Source organism: Protopterus annectens, chromosome 11.part0 (assembly GCF_019279795.1).
Source record: "Protopterus annectens isolate FY-2018-M chromosome 11.part0, PAN1.0, whole genome shotgun sequence".
Lineage (NCBI taxonomy): Eukaryota > Metazoa > Chordata > Ceratodontiformes > Protopteridae > Protopterus > Protopterus annectens.
This window is the reverse complement of record NC_056745.1, coordinates 1,422,689,219-1,422,713,450: the sequence shown is the minus strand read 5'-3', so window position 1 is coordinate 1,422,713,450 and position 24,232 is coordinate 1,422,689,219. Positions and strand designations below refer to the sequence as shown.

Sequence of the window (24,232 nt, the reverse complement as noted above, 5' to 3'; positions counted from 1 at the left end):
TAAGATGTTCCAACCCTAAGCAACAGACACACAGTGTGGGCATCTGAAAATGCATTTTATGCCCACATCACTCACATTTTGTAAATCCTCTCTCAGACATAGTGAATGAAAGATTTATAGCCAACAACAGTAACTGGAAGAAAAAAAACAGTGAAAAACTTATAACCAGCAACAACAACCAGAAGAAAAAGCCAGTAAGAAAAAGTAATAGATTTTTTTTTTAATATATAAAGAGGAGAAGAAGAAAATTAGAGGATTATAATACTCTTGAAGCGAAAGGATAAACGAGGTAGGAAAGGCCTACCAACAATGAATATATCGAATACATAGTAAGTGTAAGAAATAGAATAAAGGTGAATAATAGAATAAAGGTGAACAATGATAGCAAAACACAAGATATAGATTGAACTATCTAACAGAAAGTGATCAACTAGAAACTAGCATTGTAGAAAACATTTTAGGAGACAATTCACTTCTTAATGAATTAGCTTGAGAACTACAGTCGACCACGTCTAGTCGCAAAAGCGGCAAACAAGATCTGAGGGACTTTAGGTATGGTGCATTATGGGTAGGAAAGGAGCTCAAGAGTTTGTTGGAGGCCACATGCTACTGTAATGTCAAGTCTGATCAGAACCCATCTGTTGAGGAATGAATGAAAATTGACATCAGATCTATTTACTATCTTGAACAACAAAGACAGAGAGATAATAAATTAATGCAAACATGTCATGCAATGTCTTGTCAGGTGATCCATTTTTTTTCACCACATTCGGTTAGTCTCCTAGAAGCACTCCTTCCAATAAATTGCATTGTCTTTTTGAGTCAAACAACATCCTAACAGGTAGAAAGTGGACAGCATACCATAAGGCACAATGTAAAGACAGAAAAGGAAATTGATAGTGTGACACAGACAATGACAAATAATTATGTGTACACAAAAATAATTAACATGTTCCCCCACTCTATGGTGTTTTTGACCAATATTTTGGAATACAGGGAAACACTGGCTGTTCAGACACAATTCCAAAAACATAATTTTCCAAAGCTGCAGCTTTGATCTTTCTTATGATCTACTATTCATAGTGTGCATTAAAATGTAGCAAATGGCCACAACTTCACCCTCTTATAAGGTATCGTATATTAAATGGGTTCTACATGCAAGCAGTTTGGTGGCTTGAGCAGTAAGTGCCTGTTACACAACAAATATTCATGTTTTAAGCCTGTAGTATTAAGGGGCAAAAAATAAAGAAAAAGACTCTTGCCTGAGCTCTGAGTTTTGAAGGCACATAAAATAAGAAGTACTGTTCCACAGTACATCAAAATGAATGGGTCCTACTACTCTTAAGTATCCCCTTCCATCTCCAACCCAACTCTATTCCCACAACAATGTTACTACTACCCTGTTCAGAACACACTTCAAGTAACAGTATTTTTATTTCATTCTAAAAGACAACTTTGAGTACCACAACTCCAGTATTATACTAGAGGCGTACAATACCATTAGTATAGCATCAACAAAATTGCTATCACTTGTGCATTACAAAGAATGCTTCTTACCACAATCAAAGCTCTATTACTATTCACTGGTCTTAATTCTCCTTACAGATTCAATTATAACAAACTAATTTTTGAAACAAAATCTGTTTCCCCAAGATACTACTAATAATAATATATCCTATATAGTCAGTCTAAAATTGTAACTGCAACAATGCATCTCTAAAGTAATGTTAATAATGGCTAAATACTGCAAGATTGTTTTTATAAAAATCTTTCTGATGTTATAACAGAGAGGGTCACAGATACATATATGTTAATATAAAAGAAAGCAAACCCTACTAATTTTGTCATGCAGTAGACATTTTCTTTTTTCACAATTAACATTCATTCTGACATTACATAAAACTTTCAGTTCCTTCATTCCCATAAACTTCACTTCTCCTACTGAACGTTACTCTGCATGTACTCTTATACGTCCAGTTGAATATAACAAGTTGTTAGCCGGCCAAAGCTGAGGTTTTTAAGCAGAAAATATTTCACACTGTACCACTTAAATAGGCAAGGACAGGAAATCAAAGAATGTGACTACCCCTGTACTGATCCCACAGACTTCATTTACTTCTACTTAACTTGCAATTTCATTTTTATAAGGATCCTGCCTTCATTTTTTATCTTCCTTACAATAACAGTACTTCAATTTTGGAACTTGTGCCCCAGTTCAAAAGAATCATTTCCTTAATTACAGTGATTTGCTCCCAATATTTAAGGCAAAACACTCTATAGGGAATATTTAAAATCTGCCAATTCATTACATTCCCAGAAAACTTGTTCCCAACTACCTCTTTCTTTCCCCACAACACCTCTAGCATTTGCTAGCTAACTGAAGAACAATCCCCTGATGTCTGCCTGGGATTTAAAAATTGCTGTGCAAACACTTCTAAGCAAGAATCTTAAACCTTCTGCACTTTGCTGCATAATTGGGAGCCATACAGATGTCTTTCCATTGCTCCTTGGTATAGTTCCATTCCAGTTTCTCTTAGTTTTTTTTCTAACCTCCTGATTCTTGGCTATGTGCCAACTAGAAAATCTTTTCCACTTACCAATATAAGATCTCCTAATAGCAGGTTTTCTTACCTCCTTTAGTATCAGCTGCACATCTTCATGAAAGTGGTGCCCACGAGGAGTCAGAACTGAATCACCCAGATCAAACTGCTTGCCTTGTGTAAATAGGTCCAGTTTGTGAGGAAGCTTGTGGTTACTGCCCTTGGACAGTTTCATAACAAGGTAAAACAAATGTTGCCTGGGCCAAAAGTGTGTCACCACAATGTCCTTTGGGGAGTGCTTCTGAATCTTCAAAATTTTCCTGGATATCAGTGGAAAGGGTGGAAAGGTATAAAGGAACATTCCAACCACAGGAAAGAGAACCCACTTGTTTTCTAGGTGTATCTGAAAGAAGTCTTGGGGCAGAAGTTGTTTGTTCAGTTGTCTGTTTTGAAAGGAGGCAAACAGATCAATTTCAGGTATGCCCCACAACTGGATTAATTACTGGAAGCTCCCCCATTCAATTTCCATTTGCGAGAGTTTGGTCCTGGTCCTGTTGAGCTTGTATGCCACTACATTTTGCTCTGATGGAATATAAGATACTTGGAGGGTTAAGCAGTGGTGAAGAGCTACCTCTCAAGCCATCACAGCCAACCTGCACAAGGGCCCCCCTTTCTTATGTACCATATAATTGTGGAGTTGTCTGTAATCACCTGAAGAGACCCTAGAGGGACCACATATGATGAAAAGATTTTAATGAAGAATCATAGCCAATATCTCTATCGCTGATATTTATGTGCTTTGGTCTGTCTGAAGAATTCCACTGGCCTTGCACCTTTACCATCATATAAACTGCCCCCCAAAACAAAATCTGAGGTGTGTCTGGTTACAAACTGGCTTAGAACTTGAGGAGAAAATGGGAGATCTGAATTCACTTCTATCTGTTGTCTCTACCAGTGTTGTTCCTTTCTGACACTGCCTAAAATTGGAATATGAAATTCCAGAGGATGCGAGTGTTGGATACGTGTTTTTTTTTATTTTAAACAATGAATCTTTCTCATGTGCAACTTTGTAAGAGGAACTGAGAGAATCACAGATGCCATGGACTGTAGGATCCGGAGACATTCTCTGGCCGAGGTATGAGACTGGAAAACTTCAGGAAAGTTTCTAGATAAAAAAACACCTTCTCCTGTGCAAAAAAGCTTTTTGCTGAGAGGTGTCTTGAAGACATCCCAAAAAAACAATCCTGTGTGACAGGGTAAAGGAGATTTTCTGAACATTTATCTGAAATCTCAGACTGGTCAGAAGAGAAGAAAGTAATTTTAAGAACTCTAACATCTGCGAATAGAGTCTGCAAAGCTACGTCATTTGTCTGAATAAGGCAATATATGAACACCATTCAGCCAACAATGAGCTATGACTGGAGCTAAACACTAACACTCTGGGAGCTACAGATAACCCAAAGGATAATGCAGAGAACTGATAATGTGACCAGACATATAATCTAAAAGGATTCCTGAAGCCTGTGGCTATTTAGAGCTGATGTTACCATAAACTCCCTTGGGGTGAGTGTTAACAGATTATGAAGGGACAGCATCTTGAATTTTGGTACTTTCACATATACAATTAGAAATGAAAGATCTAGAAATGGCCTTCAAGAAGGCTGCTTCTTTCTTTGGTACTAGAAATATTCTAGAATAGGAGCTGTTGCCCCTTTTATCTAATGGAACTGATTCTATGACCCTAGGCTGAGTAAGTGCTGATGAACCTGAAGAAAATACTCTGGTTCTAAGGATGGGTAGAAAGTCTTCTGAAAGGAAGTACTTGTATTCAGTGCCAAATGTAGCCCTCCTGAACCACTTTTAGCACCCAAGACACAATTTGTTTTCAAAGAAGGATGCAAAGACCCAGTTTCTGGGACAGATTTTAAGAGATAGAGGCAGAAGGGGTGAGGATGGGGGATAGAATGCTGGTATATTGTAGGTATACCCCCCACAAAGAAAATAGTAAGATTAACTCCTTAGCTATAGGATATAGCATTAGCCTTACATAGGAGAGCAGAGGATTGTAACTAAGCATCTAGAGGCTACAACCAGATGTACTGAAATCCACTGCTGGATTTTTTTATCAGTGGTTTCAAAATATCCATAGCAACATGTTTAAACAGCAATTCTATGACAGATACTGGAATCAAATGATTTTTACAGACTAGGTAAGGGTTTGTCTTCTGGCATTCTGGACATCCAGAGCAGAAGTCCTCAACTTATTCCACTTTTCCTGTCAAGTAAAGCCTTGCTAGGATCTGTGCTTAAGTCTTGTCAAATCCTAGGTGTCCTCCTAGTACATGACTATACCTCAGCCTTACCTCTACATTCCTGAAAACGTTAGGCACTAACATCTGGCATAAGGCTTCCTCTCTGTGCTTCTGCACACCATACAATAAATCATTAAAACTCAAAGTATGAGTAAGAAGTGGGAACATTTTGTTCAAGTTCTTCCCCTAAATTTTCAGTTATAGTTTCATTTACTTTGTTCAAAATGTCATCTTTCCACTGTGCCTTTTTAAACTTTATCCTGATTACCTGGAGGTCAGCTAACAATGAAGTTTCCTCAGAGTCAATCTGTTGTGAAACAGAAAGCACCACCTCCTCTCCAGCCAACACAGTTACTAGGATCATAGTGTCCAACTCCTAAGAAAGAAAACTCATACCAATATTCTTTACTATCAGTTATGTCTATCTTATTCATTTTTTCTTGTTCTCCACCTTGGCACAACTGATGCACAGGACCCTCTTTCTTCTGTTTACTGCTTCTGTGTACTGTCCTAACAGGAATATCGCCAGGGTTCTATTCGTGGTTATCCATTTCCCGGTATACAGTACCCTTTTTCCCTTTTTCTTTACTTCTTTGCATTGTTTTCCTTCCATTTCACTGTGCCTGAGCATCACCCCTTAAATGTATGTCTTCTTCTTCTATAGGTTGTACTCCCCCTGCAAAGGATTCACTTTCTGTTTTACTTACTTACTTGCACCCTAGAGTCTTCATTTCTTTGAGATTTCTGTCTTACACTGACAGAAATGGGTTTAGAACTTTGATCAGATACTGCAGCTTCCTCTAACTACACTAACAAAGTATTTTTTATTAACAAATTTCTCCTCCTTAACACTCCCCTCTCTCTCTCTTTTTTTGGTTTTCTGATTTAGCCTGAAGAAAGCTCAGCATTTTCCACACTTCCTAATTTCATTCACTTGGAATACACCATTAGCAAATTATTTTTTATATTTCTACTCCCTGCTTTGCAAAACTTCCAGGTTGCAATACTGCACTAGGAAACTCCCATCTTTCTACTTGCTTTTCTCTAGCAGGCTGTTGCGTGTAGAAGTGTGCTGACATACCCTCTTTAAATTGTGTGGGGTCTTCCCTCTGCATTTTTAGCCATATTTTTGTACCTTCGGGGCTTTGTGATACTACGGCTTGATTTTGGCTGGATTTATGTGCTCTTATACGAATACTTCCTGTGTTGTCCCCTACCATTTTCCAGGTTAGGCAGGGATGTATCTGCAAGCTTCTTCACTTGATGGTTCCCCTCCCCATATTGATAAGGTAGTCTTTCAATGAATTCCCTCTTTCCGTTCGCTATTATCATATGTACTAAACTGGGGGCTATACCAACAAGCTGAATTGCCTTTTGCACTTTAAATTTCTTCTTGAGTGTGTGTGTCGTCTTATTAAAATCAGAATGCACTTTCAGAAGTGTAATTGTGCTACCTGAATCTAGGAGTCCATAAAGCTCAGTAAAGACATTACACTTAATTTTACAACAGCAAAAAGCTGACTGAGCTATTTTGGCAAACAATTTATCACACAAGTTCAACATCATTTGTAGTATACTTTTCACTGGTCATAGTTATCACAGGTAGAACAATGTAGTTTCTACCATGTTAACTACATGTTAACTAAATCTAACAATTACTAGTACAACATCTAGCAATGTGACCACTTTTCCTACATCTAAAACTAAGTATGCCTATAGATTCATAGGTTGGTACTAGACTATCGGCCCTAGGGTCTACACAAGCCTAGCCATAACACTTCCCTGGCTATTTCTTCCCACAATATTTACTTCCCTGGACCCCTGTCTAGCAGGACGACTGATGATAGGTTCACACTTTGCAACCAGAAGCTGACCACTGACACGTGGTGGTCTGACACAGGTTTGGACTGTTCACTTTTAAACCAGGTTTCTTTTCATAATCAGTCTACCAGTACAGCAGATGTTTCAGCATTGTTAGGTCAGTTTGAAGGATCCATTTTCGAAAACAGTAGCAGACAAAGCCCTTTTAAACATATCCATAACTAACATTTTCATGATTTTATTTTTTTGTGCATTGACCTCCAGGATGTAATCATAGGTTCAAAGGAAAGTACAGGGTTACCTGGCCTTGTGGGCCATTTTATGCCTATCCAAGTTCCCCTTTTTGTGCCTGAAATAACCTATCCCATTTGGTTATAGATTAGCCTTATCCACCCCATGGCCGATAATTATATAATACTCCTAATGAGAATAACTGGGATCATACCATAAACAATTTGAGAAGACCTATGGATGGGATAAATAATTAAGGAGCTGCGTCTGTCCATTAGTAGTACAGGGAACAGTCCTGGTGTTCCACAGATCTAAGTTGCAGTTAAAAATGGACATGTATGAATTTTTAGTGGATGGGAAGTCTGTTCTATAGCAGTGGTATCCTCTGCAAAATATACCTGTCCCTCCGATCACTGGGGATTGAAGTCATTAAATAATGACATACATTTCAGTGTCAGACTTAATATTCTTCAGAAAATGCATACTAAAACAAATCCTTTTATTCCATCAACTTTATAAGTTTATGAGTTGTTTTTGAGCCTTTGTCTCAGGTTATTTTTGACTTTATAGAGATTTCTTGAGTTAAGCGGTTGAAAGATATGCTTACCTCAACAGTTGCTGCCACTGCTCGATCACTCAACCTCTATCTCTCTCTATCACACACACACAATTCCTCTTTCATACATGCAAGCACACATACACTCATACATGCACACAGAAACAAATGTATACACACACACATTTTTCTGTTTATTTTTTAAATGCTTCTTTTCTTAGTGAGCATAAAACAGTGACTCAATCTCACTTTCATGCGCGCACACACACACACACACAAAATAATGGTGGCCATTAGCTTCCTTACAGTCTGAGCTCCACTGCACCTTAATATGTTACTGTGAAGTACTGGACTAGTTTTTTAGCAGGCATTACCTGGACATTAACACCCTGCTGGAAAACGTTTGTTCTCCAGTCAGAGTTTAATGTACAATTTGCCCAGTCTCTAATAGTTAGATCACTTAAAACAGCAAAAATGCAGTGCAACTATGTACTGGAATCACTAATAAAGGCTTAAAGACCTTAGCTAAACCAGATATATACTGTTAAAATGAATTTAAATCAGAACAAGAAATTAATGCTCTCATCTGTCTTTCTCTGACTTGTAGAACTATTAACAATCCCAGTTATTTCCATGCAGTTTGCTCCTTTCCCTTTCCTAAAGATTTCAACTCCAATTCCTTTATCTCCTTTTACAATATTCAATATTTCAGTTAAATTTGGTTTAGATTCCGACTTTTATTTTCTAGTAATTGTTTACTGGCAGCCAACAGCATTAAACTTTCCAAGGCCCTTACTATGTCTAGGAAATACAGATCTTATATCACACCTCAAAACATTCATTCCTTATTTACAATAATTTGCATAAAACATTTCTGACAGAATACTCTGTAAGAAAACTTTAAAATCTTTCAACTCATTACCATTCCCAAAAACACATTCCCAACTACCTCTCTGTCTTTTACTTCAAGCAAAACTCTCTGAAGTCTGCTCGTGTAAAACTACCTAGGCAAACACTTCTGTGTAAGAAATCTTAAACCCCCTTGACTTTGTTGCATACCTAGGAGCCATACAAATGTCCTCTCACTATTCTTTTGTTTATTATTTATTTATTTTACTTTATTTTACATGCCTTTGTTTACAAGGAAAGTATGACTGGGAAAGAACCCATTTTCAGCAGAGGCCCAGGCAGAAAATCTGTACATAAAAGTTACAGTTTAGTGTTACATAGTAATTAAGATATTGGAACATTATACAAGCAGTAGATAGTTATATTATGTTTTGCCATTCTTTCTTCCCAATCTTTTCTAGACTCCTCTAGTTGATTATAGTTATCATGCACTATTTTATATATCATACTAATTGCTAACAGCAGCTTCTGTTCTAGATTCATGTAAAATGCAACCAGAGCTGGCCTTTCACTCAGCTCTCACCTAGCTCTCTCTCTTTTTCTATACTCTATCAATCACTGGTAGGGAAGGCAGTCATTAACCTACAGTCCAAACTTCTATTTCACCTCATCCCACTCTACCATCCTTCCCTCCATAACTATTTATTCTCACTACTTTGTTTCCTTTGCTAACTTTCTCCAATAAATTCCAGCCCCTATTGCTCATTTTTATGCTCCTACTTACAGTCATCCCTACTGACAAAATCTCCTGCCTCCATTCCCATGTTGGCTTAGTTCCTAGAACACTTTCTGCAACTTTATAAATATAATATTTAATAATAATATTCTGTATTGTTTTTGCCATTCTCCTTAAGGGCCTGCATCCAAAATCGGTCTCTCTCTGTACTTCTTGAACTATCCCCCCTCCAATCATCATGCCGTTCCACTTTCATTTGTAACCTTATGCTTGTGTCATGCAATGAGGCTTAACTGCATAGCTTTAAAGTATCCCTTCAAATCAGGTAATCCTACACCACCTTATACTATGGGGAGAAGCAACTTATCCCACTTAACTCTTGCTCTCCCAAACTACTATGGGGAGAAACAACTTATCCCACTTAACTCTTGCTCTCCCAAACAAATTCCGTCAACTCTACTAAATGTGATCCACAAAGCTATGATTGTTTAACTTTTGGGAAATATAGTAAAAGGTTAACATGCTCACTATTATATTATGATGTCATCATCCAATCAACATAAAATAGGGAAAAACTGCGTTTTATTGAATCTGATGAAGTCCAAGTATATGGAAGAAAGTGCTTAATTCAGTATGTAATTATGTCTTTTAATTGTGGAATGAAGTCATGAAGTATTTTTAATGGACTGATCATTTGGGGCTGCTGGCATTGCTACATGTTTTTTGTTTTCATTTTGTTTATCCTCTTTAGTTAATACAGCCACCACAGCTTTCTTCCAAATTGATGGTACTGTCCCTCCTTTTGAAATATTTAGTTAAATAAAACCTTGAAGATCATTATTTTTTTCTCTCCCATCTTTAAACTTCAAGAGGAATACCATCTGTTCCTGGAGACCTCCCTGATGACTGAGTATACATCACCATTTTATCTAGTCTTTCCTCTCTTTGCTGTTAATTCTATATCCTCATCTTCTTCTAACCTTGGCATAGTTAAATCGTCTATAAATATTTCCATTTGTACATTTTCTTGGTTTGTACATTCTTCTGCTTCATACAAATTTTCACAAACTATCCAAAATATCTCTAATACCTCTACAGGATCTACAGTAAGTTTTCCCGTCACAGGCTCTGTAACTTTGGCAACATCCCTTTCAAATCATTTTTGTGCTCTAGAGTTATCAAAACTACTTTCTTAACAGTAACCTTTATAAATTGTGCATATTACCCAAATACTCCTTATTTTCCTTTTAGCACTCAACAATCACTCCTCTTCTTCTTGTAATGTGGATTCCCCTTCTTCTGCAACCCTTTAACCTTTGACAACTTCTCTAAAATAATTCCTATTACTTCTCCATTTCTTTCTCTCTTATTTCTGTCACATTTTTAAACTCCAGTTTCATTTTATTCCAGTCCCTAGTCCCTAGTTATCCCTTCCAAATGAACATCTTCCCTAATAACTTTCAAATCATTTCCACCACCCATTACTTCTAGGTCCCCAATACATTCTCACTATTGCAAATCAGGTTCGAGTCCCCATCCATATTATTATTTCCTGCTGAAATCTATTTCTCCTAACATTTCCTTAAGCTCCATAATAGTTGTTTTAGGTAGAATATAAATACATGTTATTGGAATTCTCCTTCCTTGCCAATAATCCCTTATTAATCAAACGTTATCACTGTTGTCTTTCTTTTCCTCTTGTGCACTATTGGAGCCTTCTTGCAATCAGCATTACTCCCCACCCAGTTTCCTTGGTTCCTGATAATCTGATGAATATCCAAATTGAAGTCCTTTCTTTGCCAAAGTCACATGGTCACTTCTATTTGAATGCGTCTTCTGTAGCATTGGTATTTGTATCCTTCACTTCCAAGTATAGTTCAGTCATCTGTTTTTTGTATGTACCTGGAATGCCATTAGCATTCTGTGTAAACACTGACAAGGCAGTTACTTTGATAAGAAGATATTATTTTCACATATTTTGCATTACAGTTCTTGTGAATATATTTACTACTTTTTTACTAGTATTTGTTTACCAGGAAACTCCAACTGGGCTAGAACAGTCCCCCTTTCAGCTAAGGCCTGGGGAGAAAAGCTATACCATTAACAAACCTTACAAGATGGCATACAACACAACACAATTCAAGGCAAAACAGCAACTATTACACAAAACATTAAAATTAATATAAGACAGAAAGAAAAATAGAAGAGAAAAGCCTGGAAATCACCATATTCCACAATGTTACATTCCAATTGTACTGTAAAACATGCAAGACGACCAAAAGGAAACTAGAGATACAGGATAGATGGACAGAGATGTAGTAACATTCAGCCAGGAGAAAAAAAAGACAGATTTGCTTTGAAGGATTTTGGATTTATAACTTGTCTTGTGTATGTTTCACACTTGCAACTTATATGCACACATTAATCCTTGGCAAACTAATCTTGTATACAGTTACTGCTTCTCATCTCTGTTTGAACTTGGTCACATTTTGCTTTAATAAAAAACACTCAAAACTTAAATACATTTTCAAATATTTCAAATCCTTTTAACTCACAACAAACACACAAAAAAGTATATATAAGCAGTTGCCTCAAATAGACAGCTACACCACAGGTTTTTACTTTTTAATCTAAAGTTAGTTAGCTTTAATCATGCTGGAAGCCTGAGTGCTATCTTCTCTCATACACCCAAGGACGTGTGTAATCCTTGGGGAATTAATTTGTTGCCTCCAAAACCCATATCATAGGCAGAACTTACTTTTGGTCAGCAGCCTGTTGCTCAAAAACCAGCATTATGAGCCTTCTCACTATCTATTCCCTGACAATGACATTTTTTTTTATTTTTTGCATTGGCTCACATCAAAAGAAAAAGCTTTTGATATTAGTGAGACAAGAGTATATACTGGGTATCCATGCAAGTCCCCCAAGTGAGCTTCAGGAACTCCCATACTGGCTCCAGTCCCTGACCTCTTCACTCATGTATAACGTTACCCCACAACTCTCCCAGAAACAGCTGCTTCCATACCACAACAAAATTGCCAACAAATCCACAGTCTCATTTACATACAAGGATAGCATGGTCTTCTGTGTTTTTTCACTCAAAATTACAGTGTTTGATAAGTGGCATATCTAGCCTTCATTTTCCATGCTCATGACTGGCTTTCAGCTGAAAAACTCATACCACTGATGTCGTGCTTACAGAGAATTACAAGATTTATAAGAATCAATGCACCCCAAACAGCCTCTAGTTATTAAAAAAAATCATTAATTTTCAGCCTAATATTCCCGCTCTGATAAAATGTGTCATAATGGCAACATTAAAATTTCAACAGTTTGGTAACTACAATGAACTGTCAAAGCTATGCAAAGGCTTCTTTCCAAGTCATGAAAAAGGAACATGAAATATATGGCAAAAGTGCGACGTCACGTATACACAGCTATGTCTTCAGTTTGAGTAATCTACACTGTAATTAACAAATGAATATTTATTTGGTTTTATTAAACAGTACGTAAGCTGGTCCAAAGACGGTTTTAGATATAACATGGGACAAAAGGCAGTAGCAACTTTTCAAAACATTTACACTACACGCTAGCTTTCAAGTTACATTTCAAACCACCACTTTTATTACAACCAACACTGACAGTTCAATCACAACTACGGACCTGCTGATACATGAATATTTATACAAACCACTGCATTCCTTACAAAAACATTACGACTACTACAGTTCAATAACGAATCGGTAGCTTAGCTAGGACACGGCAAGAGGGTCAAACTGGCCTGTGTGCAAAATGTTGGGGGGAGGTGCAATCAGACGATCCAGATCTCTAATGCAATAGCACTTTAAACTATTCCTAGTGCCAGAAAGTCTGCTCTTCAAATGTACCCCAAGAACTAGCTGATTTCTCAGTAGTAGCACTAAAATCTGAATCCCTGTGACTAGCACTTGCTCTAAAACCTGCTGGAAAGCACTAGGAAGCCTTAAACTGATACAAGCCACTCAACTCTCCTTGTTAATAAGGAGAAATTAATCGTAGGCACTAAACAGCTTATATTTGCAAAGTACTTTGCCAAGGTAAGGGAAAACAGCTCTTGTACTTTACAAAAGTAACACCGAACCAGGCATGTCCAACAATCAGTTTCCGGTGATTTCTCCTGTCCACCTGGTGAATCTGGGCATACTGGGGCAATGCAGCAATTGCCTCATGTACACAGACAACCCTTTCCTCCTACCACCCAACACTACAACCTGCGAGAGATGCACTTACATAGCCAAACTGGAAGCAAAGCTCTCTCCTCCCAAGATTGCACTAGACAGTCAAGAGGAGAAGGTTAGCAACTGCACTACACCTCAAGAAACACATAGCCCTTCAAAACTCACTCCACCAACATCCACACAGAGTAACACTAAACCCACTTATGCGGAGGCCCTTAACATTAACCTGCCCAAGCAACAAGGACCTCCAAAGCTGAAATGCAAACAAACACCAATCACAACCAAAGTGTCACATAGCTCACAACACCAGTGTGCCAACCAACAACAGCCCCTAAGGCAAGACAATGTACCCAACACTTTAGTCATAGGTGACTCTATAGTCAGGTACACTGATGTCCCACTCACCAGGCTGAACAAGGAGAAAATTACAGTCATCTGCCTGTCAAGTGCCATGATCTGCCACATAATGCATGCACTCAAGTCACTCCACAACAAGTACAAATATGACTCTGTCATTGTCCATGTTGGAGTGAATGACTTGAGACGTACCTCCCTGGACTACATGAAAAGAGACATGGAAGAGCTCTCAGATCATGTGGCCCAGGCAGGTATGACCCTAGCCCTGAGTAGCATCCTGCCTTCGCCCAGAATGATACTACAATATAAGGACAAAATGATGAACTTGAACAACTGGCTAAGTTTCTGGTGTCATTCAAAGGGGATCCAGTATCTGGCTCCCTGGGACGACATGATCGACATACCACGGATGCTTTGCCAGAGATGCTCTGCACCTGTCGCCCCTGGGATTCAGGTTACTGGCTAAGGCTCTTGCCACCCCTATAGTGCTTTTTTTAGGCAAGGCTCAAAGGACAAAACCATCACCGTAACAGATATAAGCATGCAAAATCTGAAGGTAATGCTACTCAATGCTAGAAGTCTAAACCTCAAAATGCACTCTCTCGAGGTACTCCTAAAAATGGAGAACATCGATATCTGTGCAGTAACGGAGACCTGGTTCAAGGCCCCAGAGAGCACCCCTGCAATACCAGGCTACAACTCTACCCACACTTTTCAGCCACCAAACCAGGACCGAAACACTAAACGCGGAGAAGTGTCTATATTCACCAAGAATATTCACACCCCCAGGCTAGTTGCCCAACACAATGCATCTGAAATTCTACAGGTGCAACTAACACTAGGTAAGACTACAATCCAAATTGTAGCTTGCTATAGATCCCCCACCATGCCCCAAGATTCTCACTACACCTTTCTAAACATACTCACTACACCTTTCTAAACATACTGGAAAATATTAAGATACAACCAAACACCCTAATACTGGGCGATTTTAACTATCCTGCCATTAATTGGGAAAACTACTCGAGTACCAACACCTTTGCCCAATCGTTCTTGGAATTCATAAATTCCAATGCCCTGGATCAACTAATCCATAGTCCCACCAGGGCTCAAATATCCTACACCTGGTCATTACCAACATGGGAGATCGATGCTCCACACCAGTGGTTACCTCCTCGTTGGTCAGGTCTGACCATAACCTAATCACCCTTGACGTCCACATCCCACCCCTACCCCCAGTAGGAAAACCTCCGTAAAAAACTGCTCCAAAGCAAACTTCATGCTACTCAAGTCAGGAGTGACAAACTTCATCACACCCATGCAGACGGGAACTGAAAGTTCGACTGCTGAATCCTACACTAAGGCACTGTACGAGCACATCCACTCGTGCATGAATCATGCCATTCCAAACAGACCCAAGACGCTCTCCTCCAAAAAAAGGAAGCCAATCCGGTGGTCCCCTGTCATAAACAAACTATACAACAGAAGGAAGAAACTGTTGCAGAAAAGAGGAAAATCCCAGAATGCAAAATACTCCCTTACCAGCCTCAGTAAGAAGCTGAGATCCCTCATAAAATCCTCCAAAGCTAGTTACGAAAATAAAATTGCCAAATATTCCAAGGACAAACACAAGGCATTCTATAGTTATGTCAAGAATCTAAATGGCAATGCTCAGATCTGCTTTGAGCTACAACATAATGGCATTAAATATACTGATCCCAAGGATATTTCCAATATCCTGGCAGATTGATTCAGTGCCAACTTCACCCCCCTCACCCCCTAAAGGGCCCATCTCAATACCAAATTCCGTTAATCACGGCCACACAGGTACAAACACACTCTCCAAAGCTAAGAATATAGCATCCATGGGACCAGATGACATCCTGGGCTGTGTACTACATGAACTACAAAATGAACTGGCACCTCACCTAAGTGTCATGTTTAATCATAGCCTCACCTAAGGATTCATGCCCAATACGTAGCGCACAACTACAGGTATCCCACTCCACAAGGAGGGATCCACCTTGGATCCCAGGAACTATCGTCCCATCAATCTGACGAGCCTGATCTGCAAAACCATGGAACGCATTACCATGCAACTTATAAACAAAGACATTGGCAACCTTCAAACACTGGACCCCACCTAGTTTGGTTTTATAAAGGGCCGATCTTATCTCCTCAACCTGACTGACTTCTTCGAATCAGTCTCCAGAGCCATGGATGAGGGCAAGGTGGACCTCACCAAGGCCTTTGACACCATCCCCCACTCTGGAATCATAGATAAACTTACTAAGCTGGGCATTAATCCCTATGTCACTTGATGGGTTGCCAACTGGCTTACTGACAGAACCCACACTGTAAAAGTAGCAGACTCAAAATCCAGCTCCAGACAAGTGGAGTACCTCAGGGTTCAGTCCTGGGACCGCTCTTGTTTGGCATCTACTTCTCTGAAGTACAGGCAAGCACTAAGGGACTCTGGCTAACAAAGTTCGCAGATGACTGCAAACTGGGAGCCATTACTGAATCCCCAAATGAAGTGGATATTTTACAAAAGGGCCTTACAGAAACAGATGCTTGGTGCCAGAGCCATGGGCTCAAGCTCAATGCCATGAAATGTATAGTTATCCCCTTTGGGAAAAAACATGTACCCATGAATTACCACACAAGTGGCAGCACACTAAACACTGAAAGTATGATAAGGGACTTAGGGACACAGGTGGACAGTGGTCTCACCTTCGATAACCACATCGCCACAACAGTCAGAAAATCCTTCTATGTGGAACACCTCATCACTAAGGGCTTTTCATCCAAAAAAAGGAGGTCAATGTCCCACTGTACTCATCCCTCATTAGACCCATTATAAAGTGCAATGCCCCATTTGGTATGTACCTCACAAGACATCTGAAACAATTGGAAAGGCCACAGAAATACCTCACTAAACGAATCACAAACTTAAAGCAGATGCCTTATGCTGACCGTCTAAAAAAAAAAGCTCCAGCTATACTCTGTCGCATATCGCCTATTCAGAGGCAATCTCTGCTTGACATACAAGGCCATGTCAAACCCAGAGCTGTTGGACACGCTACACAAAGAAATCCCAATCCCTCAGAGATGCACGCTCCAGGGATCTAAACCTGGTCATCACAATGAACAAAACCTACTGGAGGGAAAGGTTCCTGACCCAGAGACTCCCCACACTGAAATAGACTGCCCATACATGTCAAGCTGAGTGCCTCTTTGGCCCTCTTAAAAAGGAACCTTGATGATTGGATGGGAAATGGGAAATTCATCCCGGGGATCACATCAGTCGCCCTGCTAGACAGGGGACAAGGGAAGTAAATATTCTGGGAAGAAATAGCCAGGTTATTGTTATGGCTAGGCTTGTATAGACCCTTAGGGCTGATAGCCTAGTACCAACCTATGAACCTATATTGACTTTTAATAGAAGGCATTGCATTTGTGGTCAAACCTGAGACCGTATAGCTCCATGTGTGGTCTAAATTGTAGCAAGCAGTTTGTCACAGTTTGAAAATAAAAAAAAAAAAAAAAAAACACTTTTTGCTCTCCTTGTAGGCAGGGTACAAACTGTAGCAAATATTTGCTACAATTTGTAAGAAGAAGAAATTTTTATTTTGTTTTAATAATATGGAGGAAGGTTGGTGGCAGGGCACAGAAATGAGACCTAAATAGCTAGGCAGGAGGTGGGAAGTGTGTATCTGGCCACCAGATTAGTATTCCAGTATAAGTTTTTTTTTTTTTTTGGCTCTTCAACAGAAGGGGGGTGCATCTTTAATAAGCCAATCACTGCAATATACCTACAGTAAAGTGCTTTTTTTTGCTCTTCACTTGAAGAGCTGAGGGGGGTGGGTCACTAGCACAAGGCACTGTTTGAGCCGACTACGCTTCTGACTACTATAGCTGTGCTTTTATATGAGTGCTATTATGCTATTTACACTGATCATTTCATTATATACAAGAATACTAGCTATGTTTATGTACGTATTTACACTGGTTAAAGAACTGTCTCTATGTATTACTGCGGGTGGACATTATGATTTTTACAAGGATAGCTTAGGCACCAACTCCCTTATCCAACTTGTCTCCCTATAACAAATACACTTATATTTGCTACTAAGAGTTTGTTAAAAATACTTAGTTTGCTTGCTTTTTGTATTTTGTCTGGTAGAGTATTTCATGTTACAGAAGCAGTTTTGTAGAAGGTTCCTTCTGTTGCTGCCATTATAAATGGGGGTTTTATAGCTGCAGGATGTCAACTTCTTATGTTATTCTGGTGACTTCTGACTACTAGCATGCTTTTTAAAAGTGGTCAGTGGAATTAATTTAATAGCTTGCAGCTTACAGTATTAAGAAAAAAATGTACCATTGCCTCAATTGGTAACCAGTAGGTTTTCTGTACGGTAACACAGTGGGGGTTCCCTCTTACATGATAAACAAATAAATCCTGAGTATTTTGTTCTCTCAGCTGTTTGACAGGTAGCAATATTTTGTTAGAAATTTAGACAAACTAGTGGTAGCTTATACTCAAGTCATGAAATGAGGACGTTTTTAGTTACCGCTGCTCGAGCTCAGTAGAAAGCAGGTGGGAGATTCTACAGGATACCTTCAGTTGCTTTAGAACTTTGTTAACATGTTATTCTACACGTCTTCTAAAGGATAACTTTGTATCTAACATAATCCCCAGATACATTTGATGGTATGTCTATCCCTTTGATGGTATGGCTATCCCTTCAAGATTCTTAACGTTTAGAGGTCAGGCTTATGCTTGTCCCTTCTTCATTCCTAATATCATGACATCAGATTTGGGTATTCACAGTGGATGCATCTTTCAGTACTACATCTGCGCCTAAAAGCTATGCCAAGAAGAACCAAACTTAAGATCTTCTGCAGGTGTGCATATGATAACAACCCAGGTGTGGAGGCACGGCGTAGTCAGTCAATATTAATAAACCTTAAGAATGGAGACGTAATCAGAGTTGGTGAGATAGGTTTATTACACAGTAGCACCTCCTCCATCTCCGGAACAGCAAATTTACCTCTGGCTTCACAGTCTTCAGGAGTATCTTAGGCATAAAGGTCACATCACTCAGTAGCCTTTTATTTCCTATGATTCTCATGAGGGGCTGTAATCCAGTCAGAGATTTAGGCATTAATTACACATATTAAAATCTCTCTATGCATTTGGGAAGGACAAGACAATACACGATCAGTGGCTGCTATGCCTTACTTCCTGTGCAATTTCCAAACTATGCCAAACTCTGGATAATGTTATGAATGTTACTTCTGCACCATGCACTAATATACCAGTTATACTCTTTTCAACCTTTAGCTCACATGAGCCAGTTTTATGCAAAATGGATGACCATGTCTCTGCGTATAGCTGTTTAACAGCACACTGATTCACAGAACATTTTCCAGTTATTTATTGCACGATCAGTCAAGTTAACTCTTCTATAAGGACATCACTCACTCGTTTAACTCTAAGGCTTCATGAGCAGCTGATATTCGAGCTTGCGGATTTCTCTCTCTCCAGGCTTTCTGCATTACTGTTAGGGAAACAAAAAGATAAATTAATATATTAACAATGATAAAAAACTGCATCTTCAGTATACACCAAAACCCGCACAAAGTGTTTCATGACTATATGAGATTGAGGACAAGGAAAAGCAGAAAAAAAGCAGCTCCATGCAGCTTGCAAGTCTGAGCTCCTAAAATGCTACTGCCTCTGAATACTTAATGGTTCTGCTAACTAATTAGGTCATGTTGTTACAGTGTTACAACTAATGATGTCTACTAGTCTGCAATAGCTACAAAAAAAAAAAAAAAGGGGGACTTTGGGATTTTCTGAGGGCTTCTCATTTATTTTTGACACAGTGAAACAAAAACAATGATCTTACCATACATTTATTTATTAATTTTCTCAGTAAGTACATGGATTGGTTTGAGAAAGTACAGTTGTGTAAAATCTTACCATAACAGTAGGCGTCCTTCTCTTCACTGTTGCAGTAATCTTTATCAAACGGATTCCCTGCCAAGGGTAGCCCAATGTCTGGTCAGTATATCAAAGCCTTACAATTTTATAGACATTGTATGTCACACGTATCCTCCCCACTCAAGGCACAGGGCATAAAGGTGACATGAATGTACATACCTCAGAAATGAAAAGCCCCATGAGGAACAATTGTCCAAGGAATTAGGAGGAACATGTGCATCCAGAAGAAAAAAAAAAACAAAGCAGGAGGGAGGGAGCGAATACTGCAGCAGTAACAAGGACATTTACTGTTACGGTAAGATTTTACACAACTGTGCTATGTCCTTCCATATCACTGTAGCAACATTCTTTACCAAAGTTAGGGAGTACAAAAGCTCAAGAGGATGAGGGAACACATCAATAGTATATGGAATAGAGACTCAGTTAGTGCTTTGTCTAGATATATTGATACTAGTAACATATATCATCACTTCACGTTTATTGGATTGGAACAAATTGCTATTGGCCCAAGAACAGGCAATGTTAAGAATCTGACAGAGAATAGTGAATTACAATGGATATTAAAATTAAGAGGAGAGCAGAACTGCGGTGGTGGTGCTGCGGTAGCGTTGTCGCCTCACAGTTAGACGTTGCCCGTTCGATTCTCAGTTAGAGCTTCTTCTGTGTGGCGATATGCATAAATGGGCATTCCTTTGTTGAAGGTTGTGCGTTAGGCCCAGCAAGCCAACACGTAAAAATCTACTGCCAATCATTAGCGGACCGGAGTTCCGCTGTGGCGACCCCTAACCGGGAAAAGCCGAAAGAGACATTAAAATTAAGAGCAGAGAAAGGGCTAGGTTTGAACAGAAAAATATCCATCGAATGTGCATTAGAAGCACGGGGATTACCCAGAAAATGATATACTAAGCTATAACACTGTTTTCAATAGCTGAATGTTTGATTATGCACCACTATGTATTTGCTAGAGTAATTTATGTTGTTATAACATGGAAATTCTGATTATGTTAAATAAAGATGTATAGCAGTATAAACAGATACAGAGAGATTTGGTTATTAATCACCATTTTTATTATTTTTTATGTAGTCCTGATATATCATATGTAATGATTTTTGTATCAGTTAACTATTTATTTAGATATTTTCATTTTTATACATAGAGGATGTATAGTCTATGTTTATTATGATGGGTACACTAGACTTTTAGTTCTTTATTCTAGCATAATTTAGGCAGTTTTGTATTTTAAGCAGGAGATATATGCTAGCTTTTATGGTTGTATCATTATACATATACCTCTGAGGTTGCATCAGTATAATAGTCATAAGTATAACTTATATATACATATTTATATTTTCCATGCCTATATGATTTACATCTAGCTCTTTAATACTGGTTATTTTATTTCCTGTATACATTATTTTGCTGGTTTCCCATTAGAAGTTATTGACAGATAATATAATAGATGCTTTGTTAATGCATATATATATATATATATATATATATATATATTATATATATATAAAACCCTAGAATGCTCGCTCATCGCTCAGATGTTAAATTAAATATGACTTAGTACTAGGCAATATAAATAATTTCATCCGAAAGCACAACCCGTGTAATGGTTATAACATATACATATTATTCATCTATTGTGTGTTATAATAGTTATTTTATTCATTGATTCACTTTTCAGTAGAAATGGATATTTGTCTGGTCATACCATGGATAGTATCCATGGATACGGTTGATAATATGACTGCTATTTAGTTCTGAGTAGGTGGTTTGATGGGACATAGCATTTTGGTGAGTCCGTTATCCTACGTACTTGCAAACTGTAAGGCTTACATTATATACCTAGGAAAATGGTTTATGGCAGTTGACAAATTGCAAGAATAATATAAATTAAAATAGACAGCCATTTAGCTGTACAATAGACGGATTCTAAGTCTCTGGTTGTCATAGTGCTGCTGATGCTGTAATTTAAACAGTTAGGCAGCATAGATAGATAGAGCTACTTGCTGCTCTATGATAGGTACATAGATTTTTTTATATATCTGATTTTCTATATCAGGTTTTTATGTACAGTACATTTTAGGAGTGCAACTTGTCAATACATTGTAGCTGATATTTCATTATACGCTGGGCAGTTACGCAGTAGGGCTCTAAATTTTCTATCAGTCGACTATGTAAAAAAGTGTTCTATCTGCTGATTACAAAATTCTTTAACTGCCGCCCATGGGTTTGTGAACAATGGAAGTCTTAGATATCTAATTAGTTAGAAAAACAGATTTATTAATACCTGATAAGGCTGACTTCATTATGAATCTACGTGGTTCTGTTATGTATGTTTGCTGACCCACTTTAAATGCTTTTAGCTGTCAAAGGAGAGTTTGTGTTCAAAATAGAGGACGGAATGATTTTATATTTTTAAATGAAAGGTATACATTTTTTGACAAGGGAGTTATGAACTGATATGTGATGGATTTTGTTATTATAATGTGGTTGAATATGTAAGTTTTAAACAAAATCTTATATGCAATGACTTACAATATAGAGCTGTGACTTTAAATGGTGCTGAATGTAGTGCTGCCGTCAGCAATTGAACACTGAGATGCAAGTCAGCTAACTGTGCTTGGATTTAGTTTTTGAATTAAGTGAGCATTAAATGTATTTAATTGTACTGTTTTTCTTGCTTTTAGTTTGTATTAATGGTCTGATAAAGCCACTCTATGTGGTGAAAGCACTTACCTGTAAATAAAACATTTTAGAATTACAGTTTTACAGTACTGAACGGTGCTTAAAGCCGTGCTTCACTTCACAATTGCTTTTGCTTTTTTGGCTGTTTGCTGTTCATAACGGGGTTGGTTTGCCTACTGGTTATCATTCTACTTTTACACAAAAAAAAAAAAAAGGAACTTTGGGATTTTCTGAAGGCTTCTCATTTATTTTTGACACAGTGAAACAAAAACAATGATCTTACCATACATTTATTAATTTTCTCAATAAGTACATGGATTGGTTTGAGAAAGTACAGTTGTGTAAAATCTTACCATAACAGTAGGCGTCCTTCTCTTAACCGTTGCAGTAATCTTTACCAAAGGGTAGCGCAATGTCTGGCCAGTATATCAAAGCCTTATAATTTTATAGACATTGTATGTCACACGTATGCTCCCCACTCAAGGCACAGGGCATAAAGGTAACATATGAATGTACATACCTCAGAAATGAAAAGCCCCATGAGGAACAATTGTCCAAGGAATTAGGAGGAACATGTGCACCCAGAAGCAAAAAAAAAAAAAAAAAAAACAAAACAAAAAAAAAAATCAAACAAAAAAAAACAAAGCCGAAGGAGCAGGAGGGAGGGAGCGAATACTGCAGCCGTAACAAGGACATTTACTGTTAAGGTAAGATTTTACACAAATGTGCTATGTCCTTCCATATCACTGTTGCAACATTCTTTACCAAAGGTAAAGAGTACAAAAGCTCAAGAGGAAACTTGGGAGGAGGAAGGCCCAGAACAGCCCTCAAGAATCCATGGAGGATAACTCTGGCAAAGCCAGTTCCTGCTCTGGAAACACATTCAATTTGTATTGCTTAGTGAAAGTTTGGACAGAGGTCCAAGTAGCAGCCTCAAGGATGGAACTGGTAACCAGACACTTGAAAAAAGCACCAGAGGAAGACACAACCCCAGTAGAATGAGCCTTTACAGAGGCAGAAAGACAAGAGTTACAAAAAGAAATGGCCCTAGAGATCCATGAGGATATGGTTTGCTTAGAAACAGTCAAACCCCAAGACCTGGGATGAAAAGAAACAAAAAGTTGCTCACACTTGCGAATGGCCTTAGTCTAATCCAAATAATATCTGAGCAGTCTATGAAAATCCAAGGTGTGAAGAACATTCTCACTTGCAGACTCCAGAGAAGGAAAAAAGGAGCGCAAATTAATAGACTCATTATGAGACAATTCGTTAACCACCTTGGGCATAAACAAGGATTTGTATGAAGAGACACCTTGTCCCTCTGGAAAAAAAAACAAAAAAGGAGGAACAGCCATAACAGCCTGGAGTTCAAGCTTCAGCTAAGGGCCAAAGAAAGAATAGTCTTCCATCTACAATACTGTAAAGAAATTGAAGCCACAGGCTCAGAAGGAGCCTGAGTCAATTTTTCAAGTATAAAACTGAGGTCCCAGGAAGGCAGAATAGGCTTTCTGGGAGGCATGACATGAAGGATGCCTTTAAGAAATTGCTTGAGAGGCCTGATATAAAGGACGCATTTAAGAAATTGCTTGACCTCAAACCTAGAGGCCAGAGGAGGAGTTAATGGCTAATAAAGTTCACAGACGACTGCAAGTTGGGAGCTATTATTAACTCCCAAAGTGATGTTGACATCCTGCAGAAAGACCTCACTGAGACCAATGACTGGTGTCAGAACCATGGCCTTAAGCTCAATGCCAAAAAATGTGTTATCATCCCCTTTGGGAAAAACCCGTTTCACATGAATTACCACATTGATGGTAGTCCACTGAACACGAAAAGCGTTATAAGAGATCTGGGAACACAGGCTGACAGCAACCTCTCTTTTGACCACCACATTGCCACTGTGGTCAG

The 24,232-nt window shown here is 38.5% G+C and overlaps 1 protein-coding gene across 6 annotated transcripts in view; it reads right to left on the bottom strand.

Annotated features, from left to right (window-relative positions):
• The window catches only part of ST7 (suppression of tumorigenicity 7), a 1,957,536-nt gene that overhangs the window by 328,297 nt on the left and 1,605,007 nt on the right, over window positions 1-24,232 (bottom strand). For all 6 annotated transcript variants that reach the window (XM_044088709.1, XM_044088710.1, XM_044088711.1 and 3 more), the window contains one exon: window positions 19,108-19,183. In XM_044088709.1, the coding sequence (XP_043944644.1) occupies window positions 19,108-19,183 (76 nt within the window). The remainder of the gene's footprint in view (window positions 1-19,107; window positions 19,184-24,232) is intronic.